General features: G+C 36.9%; 1 protein-coding gene across 17 annotated transcripts in view; it reads right to left on the bottom strand.

Annotated features, from left to right (window-relative positions):
- LOC105326252 (myoferlin) overlaps positions 1–13,063 on the bottom strand; it is a 51,482-nt gene that overhangs the window by 35,164 nt on the left and 3,255 nt on the right. For 16 of the 17 annotated variants that reach the window (XM_066068748.1, XM_066068747.1, XM_066068746.1 and 13 more), the window contains exons 3-6: positions 8,504–8,595; positions 4,445–4,550; positions 3,755–3,857; positions 91–281 (exon numbers count right to left, since the gene is read on the bottom strand). In XM_066068748.1, the coding sequence (XP_065924820.1) occupies positions 91–281; positions 3,755–3,857; positions 4,445–4,550; positions 8,504–8,595 (492 nt within the window). Of the gene's footprint in view, positions 1–90; positions 282–2,902; positions 3,090–3,754; positions 3,858–4,444; positions 4,551–8,503; positions 8,596–13,063 lie in introns of those variants that run through there. The other variant, XM_066068760.1, reaches the window with a different exon arrangement.

Raw genomic sequence — 13,063 nt, 5'->3', positions numbered from 1 at the left:
CTTTTTCGTGTTTTATTTGGTGGGGGACTGTTTAATCAGTTGGGTTTATTATTGTTCTGTTTGGTGAGAGTAGTAAGGATTAGCTCATACCTGGAAGTCTGTGGGCTTGTTGGACAGGTTCTCCAGGAGCTTCCTGCGCCCCATCTTGTTGACCCGCCTCTTCTTCTTCTTGGGTCTTGGGATGACCTGCCCCGTGGTGGGGTCAATCTGAGGGGGGCCAGGGTCAACTTCTTCCTCTTCCTCTTCTTCCTCACCCAACAAGGACTCTCCCAGCACCTGACCTACAACAGAAACACAATTTTAATGACTTTTCCCCTGATACAGAGACATTGACTTCTCCCCTGGCCTACAGTTGAAACAATGACTTCTCCCCATAATCATTGACAATGACTTCTCCCCTGGCACAGAAACACTGACAACGACCTCTCCCCAATAGAGAAACAATATAATGATATCTCCCCTGACAATGACTTCTCCCCCAATAAAGATACACTGACAATGGTTCCCCTGATACAGAATCATTGACAATGACTTCTCCCCTGATACAAAAACACTGATAATGACTTCTCCCCTATACAGAAAAACTGACAATGACTTCTCCCTTGATACAGAAACAATTATACTTCCCTTCCACCTTTTTATGAATACTGTGAAATCATTTAAATTCATGGGGGCCAATTTTCGTGGATTGGTTAACTTTTACAGGTTCGTGGGGACGTAATTTCGTAAATTCTTTTATACCAACATAAGGACATATGATTTTATAACACTAATTTATTAATCGTGGAAGATGTTAATTCATGGATGAGAGGTACCCACAAATTCCACAAAAATTGAGCCACCATGAAATCTAATGATTCCACAGTATTATCTTTACTTCTTTTTTTTTTCTTTTCATAGGCACTCATTAATACCACTTAGGTTACCCAATCTAAAACACCATCAAAATACCAAACCTATGAGGGAGGGCAATAAAGATAAAACAAAAAACATTTTCAAAACAAATGAATTTCATCTATTTAAATTAAAAAAAAATACAAGTCATTATTCAAGCTACAAGTAGGCTACCTGTTTAAATGATCTTTCCTGACAATCTTATTGAGAATCTGATATATATAGTCCATAATGTGCTTTAAACATTTCAAAGTTCTACAGGTTGCAGCGTTTTAGTAAAATCAAACTGGAAAAGATCAAATTAAAATAGGATTCCGTTTGGTTTTTTCCTTAAACACAGTTTCTCCTTAACCTGCATGTGTAGGTAATGATAAACATAGAACTAACTTTGGACAGTCTAACAAACATGTACAGACTATTGATCTAATACTTGTTAATCAAGTATGTACGGGTAATAGAAAGGAGGATAGGAAAAATCAAAACAGTCAGTATAATATATGCCAACATATATTGTAATATGTGGATCTTTGCTGGGTTTCTTTATATTTGTAATGTAAATAATCTCTGAGATTAACTCTCCTCCATTAAGGCTGTAATTATCAATGTGTTCTATTCTGTATTCTAAATCTGGCGGAGCTCTGTCAGGGATAGGGACATTTATGGATACAGAAATGGAATCCTAGATCCCGTGGGGAATGTTCAACAAGGCCTGGCAACTGTCAGTGTTACAATAGAATGACAGAGGGCGCCTCACTGACATTGGGCATGTCTTCTAAATTAGACACAGAGTGAAAGTCCTCTACACCAGAGATCAGGACCTTCCTTCTACTACATGATTGGACTTCATCTTCTTTGATCATAGTAAATCTGAGAAACATTGCATTTGAACAGATACACAGTTCCCATCAGGTGAGGCATTGACTTTGTTAACAGATCCTGTTGCAAGTCCTTGTTGTGTGACTATCCCTCACACTCACACACTGCGTCTGGGCTCTCTTTCTGTTTCCTCCATTGTGGTTGGATAACTATTGCAGACTCACACACTATGTCTGTACTCTCTGTTACAACCTCAGTGAACTTCCTCCTTTGAAGGTCAGACAATAGACATAAATTTGTTACAATCTTGTGTCTCTATCTTGTGTAACCTAAACAATCGATTTGAGATCTTCATAAATTATGATTTTCTGACAAACTTCTTTAGCTGATCCACCAGAATTAAAACAAAAGGTGCCTGTTCTTAACCTGTTTTTAACCAGTATAAGACAATGTTAGGATAACAAATACTGGGGAATTGTTGTACCAGTCCATTGCAATTGTTAATCAGTACCAACAGCACAATCACAGTGACTCCCAAAGTACCACAACGTGCATGTGTACTGATGACTTCATAAGTGCATTCTGGTATTCACCATTTTTTTTTCTTTCAAAATGAGCTGCAGTTTGGCGGTAGAGGCTTTATTTACACAGATATCAAAGAGAAAAACCCAAATGATTGAGTGGCTGGGTGTGTGTCCCATCTTATATAATGACCTCTGTGGTCCTTGTAGTATTCTGGGGAATCATTTAAATTCATGGTGGTCAATTTTGTGGATTGCAGATTTTTGCTTACTCGTGGGGTTTAATTTCAAGGATGCATGTTTTCAGTTTCAGTAAAAAAACTCTTTCAACAAAAATTTTCATCAAGGATGTAAATTTGTGGGTGAGGGCTACCCACAAATACCACAAATATTGAGCAACCACAAATTCTAATGATTCCACAGCCTGCCCCAACATCCACCCCATCACAGACCCATACAAATGGATGGGGTTAGAGTGGTGCTTGACTGACAATTTGGATGTTCCTAGGAATAATAAGATGGGATCCCCTCTTTTACATGGCCTGACGATTTCTTACCTTGAATGCCTAACTAGAAGGACCCTGATGCATAAAATAAGGGATACCAAGAACACATAGTAAGGGTTACCCAGAATGCTGATATTTTTTACCTTGCATGATCAAACTTCTTACCCTGAATGCTGGACTGACAACTAGGGGTTCCATGATTTTGGGGGACCTGTAAAGTCTCTGTAGGCCCTGTATCTGCCTCTGGTTTCTCTGTATCCTGCGTCAAATTAGGCATGCTAATGGAGAAGTTTCCCAGGTTTCCTACCCGTGTCAGGGTAGATTTGATGTTCTTCATATTGATTTCAGGTGATTAATGGGCCCATTAAAATGACTGTGACTTACACTACTGTGCCTGTTCTTACCAGCATCACCAGCTTCCTCAGTGACGGAGCACCTGTTACATCTTAAGGGATCAATAGCCGTGTGAGACAGCAGGCACAATATCAACTTTTTGTCAATTCATGTAATGTTTTCTTTAGTCAGAAAAGACTGCAAAATATATCTCCCATATGCAACTGTATCACTAATCCATACCAGTGTAGCCTCAGAGTAAATACTTGTGCCTGACTATCAATACCCCCCCCCCCCCCCCCAACTTCTTGTCATGGATTTGGGGTAGGGGGTTGTACATACATGTACTAACTCAAGTCCTTCATGTCTTGTCAAACAGTGCCCAGCTTTACATTTCCTGTAAATGGTCTTACATAAGACCAAAGCCATGCAGGCATTTGACAACATGACCTTTTTCATCAAATTCTGTTTACAAGGTTGCCTTGCTTTATGAGCAAGGAAGGTTATTTTGTAGGTATTTCAATCTTAAGAGAAAAGAATGTTTCTTCTTTACAGGAACCTCTCTAAATAGTTTTCTATAACACTTTTTAAAACATTTTATACACTATATTTTACTTTTTGCCTTGCTCACTCAAAAAAAAAAATTTCCGTTTTTAAAGTGTATTTAGATATGTGGAGCCTGACCTTGAGTCTCCTCTGTGGGACTAGCTCCCGTGGCTCCCATGGCACCACTAGCCGGGGCAGCGGTGGCAGGGGGCTTGTACATCACCTTCATCTCCAGCTTGGCCTGCAAAGGATAAACTTCCAGAATTAGAATCGCCTCTTACCATAGTAAAAACCATATTCTACAAACAGATGTTAAACTCGGAATCTTGTGTTACAGTCACAACTTTGGCCATCAACGTTTGAACTCTTTGAGTTTTTGTACAAGTGATAAAAGTGAGGCCCTGTAACCTGTGTAATTTTTTGGTTAACCTTTTGGGTTTTTGTTTTACATATGTTGGTTTGTTTTTGTGTAACATATGTGGTTTTTTGGTGTTTACAATGCAAGTTTTTTTTTTACTATTTATTGTGTGGTTTTTGTTTTATCCTTGCAGGTTTTTAATGTTAAGTATTTTTTTTCCTAGTGTTGGTTTTTGGAGTTACCTGTGTGGGGATTTTGTTACCCTGGGGGTTTTCTTATATGTGTGGGTTTTTGCTTTACCTGTGTGGGTTTTTGCTTTACCTGTGGGGGTTTTGTTATACGTGCAGGTTTTTTGTTATATGTGTGGGTTTTGTTTTACCTGTGTAGGTATTTTTTTACCTGTGTGGGATTTTATTTACCCCTGTGGGTTTTTGATTTACCTGTGTGGGTGTTGTGAGGTTTTAATTTACCTGAGTGGGTCGGCCGTTTCCGTCGGTCAAGCTGAGGTTCAGGGATTCAGACTGGGTCCCCCCTCGTAGGAGGTTCCTGAGAGGGACTTTACATTGGGCCAGCAACCTGCAAGAACCAACAACACTCAGCACAAGGGTCAAGGTTTAAAATGATTAAAACTTCTTCTTATTTAGGTACTTAGATAAATCATAAATGTCTGAAATTCTTAAGCAACATGTATCTCAATTCCTTTGTTATATTTATATATAAAACTCATTGATAATTTTGGGTAAGCATACCAGTATATTGATGGCTTATTTGAAATGTAAATAATGTGTTGTCATAGTTGAATGTCAAATTAGCAAACAACCGTTATCAAAATATTTGAAAAATTCCAAGGTGGAGGCAGATCAATCTTATGTAATGATGTGTATCAATCAAATGTTGTTCTTTTATTCAAGAATAACACGTAGAGTAGCTAATTTACTTAAAATACAAGTTTAGAAATAATAATGATTCATGAATAGTAGTCCAGTCTTAAAATTTAAGGTCACATAGAAATACAAGTTGCATTACTCTCCCTACCCCAATTATACATCCCAATCCCCCCCCCCGAAAAAAAGGTTAGGATTTTTTTTCTCTTCCTGAGTGTCTGTTCTATTACTTGAATTCATTAATGATTTAATATGCTTAATGCTATAAAACAACAACTTTGGAAACTGTCTGTTTCTCCGCCCATCAGAGATGACTTTTAACCAGCGCTTACAGGGAATGTTTACATGAACTGTCACCAAGAAATAAAACGCCCACAGGAATGCGGTACACAGGTATTTAATATACCTGTAGACTCTACATGCTGATCTAGGTCTGAAATTGATAGTGAGTGCTTGAGATTTTACATGCAGGATTGATAAACTGCCAAAATACAGGAACATTGTATGTACCGTACTCCACACCCTAACAGTCTGCTGTGTGGTTTATTGAATTTCTATGTACATAGGTAGAATGCATTCTCCATGAACACACAAAAAATGTTAAAAGTCAACAAATTGGAAACATGTAAATCATACAGTTCTATCCCTCCACAATGCCACAATAACTACTAAATTAGACACAGACAGACAAGCAGACAAATAGACAGCAGACAGCGCCTTTGTCATACTTTTGCTCTTGTCATCTTTCACTCTACTACATTCAGTTTTATTATTGCTTTCAGTCGTTTATACATTAAAAATTTAAACCCCTGCCTGTCAACAAAGGGAATGCTTTGAAACTATTGCATCACCAAGATTTTCAAAAATAATTTTTTATTCTGTGAATTCTCTGAGGACTGCAGTTTTCTATGATCACTTCAGGTGCATGACAATGGTATGCTGATTTCATAGATTATGAACAGGCTTTCTTTTGAATGGGGACGGATGAATTTAGAAAACCGCATTTCCAATCAATTCTTTGTAAACTAATGTGATTGGTGAACCCTTCGAAGTAAAAACAACATGATAAATTTTACAGCATTCCGACCCTAATTCGTCAGTGTACCTTGGTTTTTTATGACAAGGCTTGATAAATGGTGGTAATCTTCATCGCAAGAATTACGTGTAATGTCATAAAAACTCCGACTAACACAATGTCCTTGTGTGAAAAATCATTCAGGATTTGAAATCTAAATCTTAAAATCTAATGCAGAAAATCTCGTCTCTATGCAGAATTGTTATGAATTTGATTTAATTTTCTTCCTCAAATCTTTCAACACAATGAGGTTTGTAAAATGAACTATTTGAAGCCATTGGTTTACCAGCACTGCTCCCTACATACCGGTACATGTTGTACATGTAGTTTACTTATGTTTACCTCACTTTTCAGTGGTTATACAGGATGTGTTAAAAAAACTAAAAAATGTACATGTATTATATGTGGACTACATATTTACTATGCCACCTCCTTGTTCATGGGACTTATGGTTAAAATAAGCTTAACAAGCGTTCTGAGAGTATTGCATAAGCAATACACGTCCCCTACTGGTTTGTATTATTCTATGAAAGCTTCCAAGCACACAACTATTTCAGAGCTATTGTAAACGAGATGTCATACTTTAATCAGAGATAAAAGAACAAAGGAAATTAAAACTATATAGTTGATATAGAAATTAAATACAAAATAGGTAAAATCATCTCCTGTAATTTCGCCAAGTCTTTTCTGTATTCACTGGTAAAATTTGTGAAAACAATGCACTGTTATGCAGAATATAATTTCTTACCGTCTTCTGTACCCTGAATCAAACCAAACAGTTAAACAGCCTAACCCGACAACGAACCCGATTGCAATAATACAAAAAAAAACCCTGCCGATTAAATTTACAACACGATGCTTGACACTATTTTACAGAATTTATTTGTTTGTTAGATATGATAAAAGGAATGGTACAAGTAACGCACGATATTATTACTGACTACATACTGGCCTCGTTTATTCAATACACACCGAACCCAATAATGAACCCGAACATTAAAAAATTGGAATATAAAAAATTAATTTTCTCGAAAATATGTCAATCAGACGCTACAAAAGTGTAAACTTGATCTGTAGTTTGACATTTTGAAGGTGTTCAGCAAGTTTCATATTATTCCTCAATTGCATAAAGAAAAAAAGTGTGGAAAACTGAAGTGGGACAGACAGACGGACGGACGGACGGACGGATGGACAGACAGACAGAAGGACGGACAGACTTACTGACGGACGCAGAGGAAAGCTATAGTCCCCTCGGGTGAAACCGGTAGGGGACTAATAAATCTAATCTTATTAAAACTATACATTAGGTTGTCTTGTTATATGCAAGATAATTTTTAAAAACATTTCAGATAACTTGTCAAACAATTTGATATAATATCTATCTACAATATCCCAGTATATGTGCATTCATGCGGGGTGCTGTTTTTATGATACATAGATTTTAATCCCACACATGTACCTGTTTTTGTTAATCAAGCATTAAGAACAACTGGTTAGTGTAGAGGGTTGTCAACCCCCCTAAACAGCTGCAGCACCTGTGGTCGCTCCCAGTTATCATGCAGCCAGCACTCTTACAGGTAACAATTGCTCCTACCAGTCTTCAGTACCTAAGATTCTAGGAAATCTTGGCCCAGGAAATCTGGGTGAAATCCAGAGCTCTGGAGAATCCAAAGACCTGTCTAACAGAGCAGGTGCTTGCAAACAAACTTGAAGAGTTATACATACTAGGGAACTCCAGAAGTGGTTACCTCGAAAAACTCGGAGCAATTTAGGAAACCCCAGAAACTCAGAACCTGGAAAACTTAGAAACTCAGAGTCTAGGAAATCCCAGACACTCAGCTCTCAGAAAACTCAGAGCAAAGGAAGTCTAACTGAACCCAGGAAAACCCATGGGACATCAAAAATCTTTACGTCCGAGGACTCAATGTGCAGAGAAGGAATCAAAATTCCGGAGTCCGAGGCCTCAATGTGCAGAGAAGGAATCAAAATTCCGGAGTCCAAGGACTCAATGTGCAACAGTCACGTCTACTATGGTTAGTTAAAATATTTGATGAATCAGCATAACAGACTTCACATTAAAAATATGTTTGACAACTTTTTAAAATATCTATACAGTAAGCTTATAAAATATTGGTAGTGCATGTCTTTACTGTTTTTATAATACAATATCACTATAACTATCACTAAAATGTGTGCTATAATATCTCTGACCGTTTACATGTACTTGTAAATGTTTGTAAGATTTGCAGCATTCTGAGATAGTCCCTTAGGCCAACTATTTAATACTGGTGTATCTAAACAATCTGCTCACACAGATACAGTTCACACCTAGGTCACTTGCTGACCATCAAATAAAACAGCATTACATGCATTTAATTATTCAATGATTACAAGTATGTTAGTACTGTAATGCTAGTTACATCAAAATACTAGTTACTTATATCATATGAAACCTGCAGAAACCACATGTTTATTGCCAACTTGTAATTAGACATCCCTTGTTATAATGTGATGTATGGTGAGGCGTGTTCACTTGTCAAACAGGTGTTGTGGGGTGAGACCTGTATTACCTGTTACGGCCCACTCTCTCCCAGTCCATGACACGGACCTGTAACTCGTCGGAAGCTGTGAGCCCATTTCCTTTTAGGTCAATATCAAATGTCTGAAAGGAAAAAGTTTCAAGGTGTTATGATCACTGCATGGAGAATAAATGTTCAATATATACACACACACACACACACACAAAAGCTCTCAATTACAGAGACTTTCATTCTCACTCAGGTGAGTGACCATGCTTGAGTAAACTTCAATAAGAATGTAGGGAGGGGATGGGTGGACCACAAATTGTAATATATACACAGAAGTAGGTCAACCTCTAATGAGGGGCCTTAATAAAAGTATATCATTGAAATCATTCATCAAAGAGTCCAAACCATTCCCTATGGTTCAGCATTAAAAAGAATTAGGGCAATTACTTGATGAAAAAGACAACTTAACTGAGAGCTTATCTTGCTTGTTAAGCATAAAATACTGAGGAGTTAAGGTGAAATCTATATGGTATAAGACAACCATTACAGAGACATCCTTTCGTGTGTTGTACCATTCAGTAAAGTGTTATACCGTGTTACCAGACAAACATTCCAATTCCTGTCATTCAAAAAAGGATCAAATATGCTGTATGGCTGGATTTGACATTTTCATTGACATAAAAGCAAATCTAGTAGCGTAATATCTAAAAATGGCAATATACGCGATATGCCTCAGTGCACAGCAATTAACGTACTGCTGAATCTTGATGGTACGCTGATTTGTTTGAGAGGTTGCTAGAGATACCCGGTTTTCCCGATGGAAAATCCCACACCATAAAGACTGTTGACCTCTCCTCTTTATTTCTAAGTCAATCACTCCTTTCCAATCTGGCCCTCCAGCTTGGTAAGTTACCTTACCTGTAGACTTTATATTATGTACATGTTGTTGAAATTTTAGAGCAAGCAAATGTCGTAAAATGCCAAAATGGTAATATCGTAATCCTATGTCGTTATTACATTTTACATCACAACAAAAGTAAATGAAAAAACAATATACCGGTAATCATAGGCGACAGACTGTGCATAGACTGTGTTGGGAAAATGGAAGTGTTCAAAGCTAAATGCCCCTGTCCCTTTCTTTCTGAATACCCTACCCTCACATTATGAACTTAGGTATATGATACTGTTCCTCCCTTTCCACCCCCCCATCCCCATCCATCCCCCCCGGCCACCTTCCCATCCCAATATCCTATCAGTTTCTATTTTACCCCCTAATCCGATGCATTCATTCATCTTAATTCAACTTAATTTAAACATCTATTTATAGTTGCATTCATGTATGGATAAACTCCTTGCGTATCAGTACTTAATGAACCTTGTATTTCAGATTAACTGCCAGTACATTTTTTTCTTTTGGGGGGGGGGAGAGGCTGGAGGGAGGGGTAATTAAATGCAACAAGAAGCATAGACCGTCATGTCACATAGACTCCAAACAGGCAAAGCCAAGGGTATAAATTATTGAACACTTTGCTCATAAAGAACATGAACATGACATGACATATAAATTATTCCTACTCAGCATATTAAATAAAGACCGCAAGAGTTGTGATCATCAGAGTGAAGAAGGGGAATCGGTCGTGACTTCTTCAGCTAGTTTGCCACTTTTCTGCCACTGACAGGAACAATTTTCGCATTGCAGGGTGGATATTACATAATTTTCGTCTTAGTCTACTTTCCGTATTCATTTGTTATTTCCCTGCTAGTATTTGACTTGCTTCCTGTACACTCACATCTTTCCCCTTCAATGATTTAAAAGAACTTTACAAATTTATGAAGTGCAGTTATGTAGTAATTCTCAGGTCAATAGACTAGCTGATCATGCAAATAGAGATGTCACAGCACTGGTATCTTTGTGATGTACTGATACATGTACCTAAATATCTTATCTCTGGATCTTTAGATTTGCGGATGTTATGTAATACCTCTATATTTACAGTATACATCCTTTGAACAGTTCATTATCAGTATATATAATATGTTACTGTACAGCATATCTAAATCAAATGCAAAATAGGATATGTGCCCATTTACTTAATAATAAGATACGCTGTGGTACTATGACACTCTCTCTCCCTCCTCTCTCTCTCTCTCTTTCTTTCTCCTCCTCTCTCTCTCTCTTTCTCTCTCTCTTTCTTTCTCTCTCTCTCTCTCTGTAACCAGGGGAATTTGCTAGGTAACATTGCTTCAATAGCTATAGCTCTCTCTCTCTCTCTCTCTCTCTCTCTCTTGCTCTCACTCTCTCTCTCTCTCTCTCTCTCTCTCTCTCTCTCTCTCTCTCTGCCCTCTGTTTTTTGGTCACATGATAACATGTATTTGAAAATCATTATTTTTGATAATAAACATGCTATAGGAAGATTGTGGTGAGTGTATTAATCATGTTCATAATTACTTAGGTCTGTACCGGTAAACTGAGGTTTAACATTTTCCTGTTCTTGTGAAATACAATGACAAAGCCAAATCTATTTTGATTCACAAACTGCAGTGCAGCATTATTATTTAACGAGACGGTGAAATTAAGCTGGATTGGTCGCAATGATTGCTGCAATAAATGCATACTGTTTGTGTAAAAGAGTATTTAGTGGATATAACAATGGCTGGTTTGTCGCGTCATTTTCCTATCCATTGGCCACAATAAACGTCCATTCAGGAGAGTCGCTGTAAGTGATGGCGGGGGACAAGTTCTGGACCCACTCCTCATCCTGACGTGACCAGAGTCAGTACTGAATTCACATGTACAGTAGTTGAACAGAGACTGGTGTGTTGTTGCGGTATAGATGCACCGAGAGATCTTGGTGTTGTTGTTGTACAGATAGAGCTGTAGATCTCGGTGTTGTGTCTGAACTCTAACGACAGTGGTATGTCATCGAGATATCGCCTCGCCTACCTCCCCACAACAATACACAATCCCCTCCACCCCTACGCAATGTTTCTCCTAAACAGTACGTTTTCTTTTTCAAATCTGAACAGCTAGCTTTGTACGTACTCATTTCTATACACTTATTTACATGTACCATTGTGGCAAGGTTTAGCCTTTTGGATATGGATTTTTGTTTATCTATATCCCTCCTGTATTTATGTACCCTACATCTGGGGTTTAAACTTGGACAGGAATATCCATCCTGTGGCTGCATTAAAGATCTGTCTATATATACTACATAGCATATATGTAGTCGGTCCTTGCTGACTAATCAAGCCCAAACAGTGTTACACTAGCCACTGCCCCCAAGCTTGTGAAATCTGACCAATAGCCTTGACATCGGTCTGGTCAGTCTGATTGATTGATAGGTTTAATAAGTAGGTCGTCAGTGACTAATATAGATTATAGCTGACATTCAAGGATAATCACTTTTATCAGGTTTTGCAAGGACTATGAAATTTTTTTCCCACATAACTTTGGACAAAATTTACAGCCATGCATTTCATTTCTAATCTTTTAATTGAAAAATTTCATGAAAACCAGTTTCCAAATACCATAGATCTTTTGACTTAGTTTTGATTTGGTTAGCTGAGATCTTGTTCCACAAAAAAATTATTACATTCAAATGCATAACAGAATAAAAATACCAGTTAATTCATTCAGGTATGCCTACCTGATTATTTAAACAGAGAGACATTTAAACCAACCATTTAAGATATAATGTGTAGGAGAACGATAAACACTCCTAGGCTGTTTCAAAATTAAAACTGAGAAAAGAAACATAGGTAATCATAGATTACAAAGCTCACCGAGACAGAGCATCACCATTATGAGACATCACCTTCATAAGACCACCTTTATCATTTTATATGAAAATCATACTTTATGATCTTGGATATTCATGGATTCTGTTTTGACAAAATATTGTACATCATCTGATAAATTTTTTTTTATGATAATCATATGTTCATATGTCAATCAATACAATGATATAAAATTAAATATTGTATCATGTCATATTTATAATATATATCATATAAAACAATAAAATACCATAATAAACAATAATGAGATATGATATTGTAATGTATGATATGACATTGTATTGTGTTATACCTTATTGTATTTGATCACATAATACAATATCATAAAATATAATACAATATAGTATTATATTACAATATCATATTACATAATACATCATAACAATGAAACATATTATATTGTATAATATAGTATGTTGTTATACTTTCATGTTAAATACTGAAATCTGATTGGTTAAGACGCAGTTAATAATATTTACTATTACCCTCAGCGTTAGCAACGCACTTGGCAACGGGTAACATTAAAAAATGTTACATGCGCGAAAATTGTGCGCGTACGGTTCGCTGTAGAATTCACGTTATTCCTATATAAAAGCAGTAAAATTTTCTTAAAATTTTTAAAAAAGACATTCAGTATAACAAAATAAATAGTGCCTGTTTGGGAGGGTAACAGTTGAAATTGACACCCCAAGAAAACCATTGTCAACCGACGCGATATATATATAATATTGTATTGAATGACACTGAAACATATTTGATACATTATATGATATTATATCATATAATACAATATAATTTGAT

The sequence above is a fragment of the Magallana gigas genome, chromosome 8, assembly GCF_963853765.1.
Source record: "Magallana gigas chromosome 8, xbMagGiga1.1, whole genome shotgun sequence".
Classification (NCBI taxonomy): Eukaryota; Metazoa; Mollusca; class Bivalvia; order Ostreida; family Ostreidae; genus Magallana; species Magallana gigas.
This window is presented reverse-complemented; position numbering and strand designations above follow the sequence as displayed.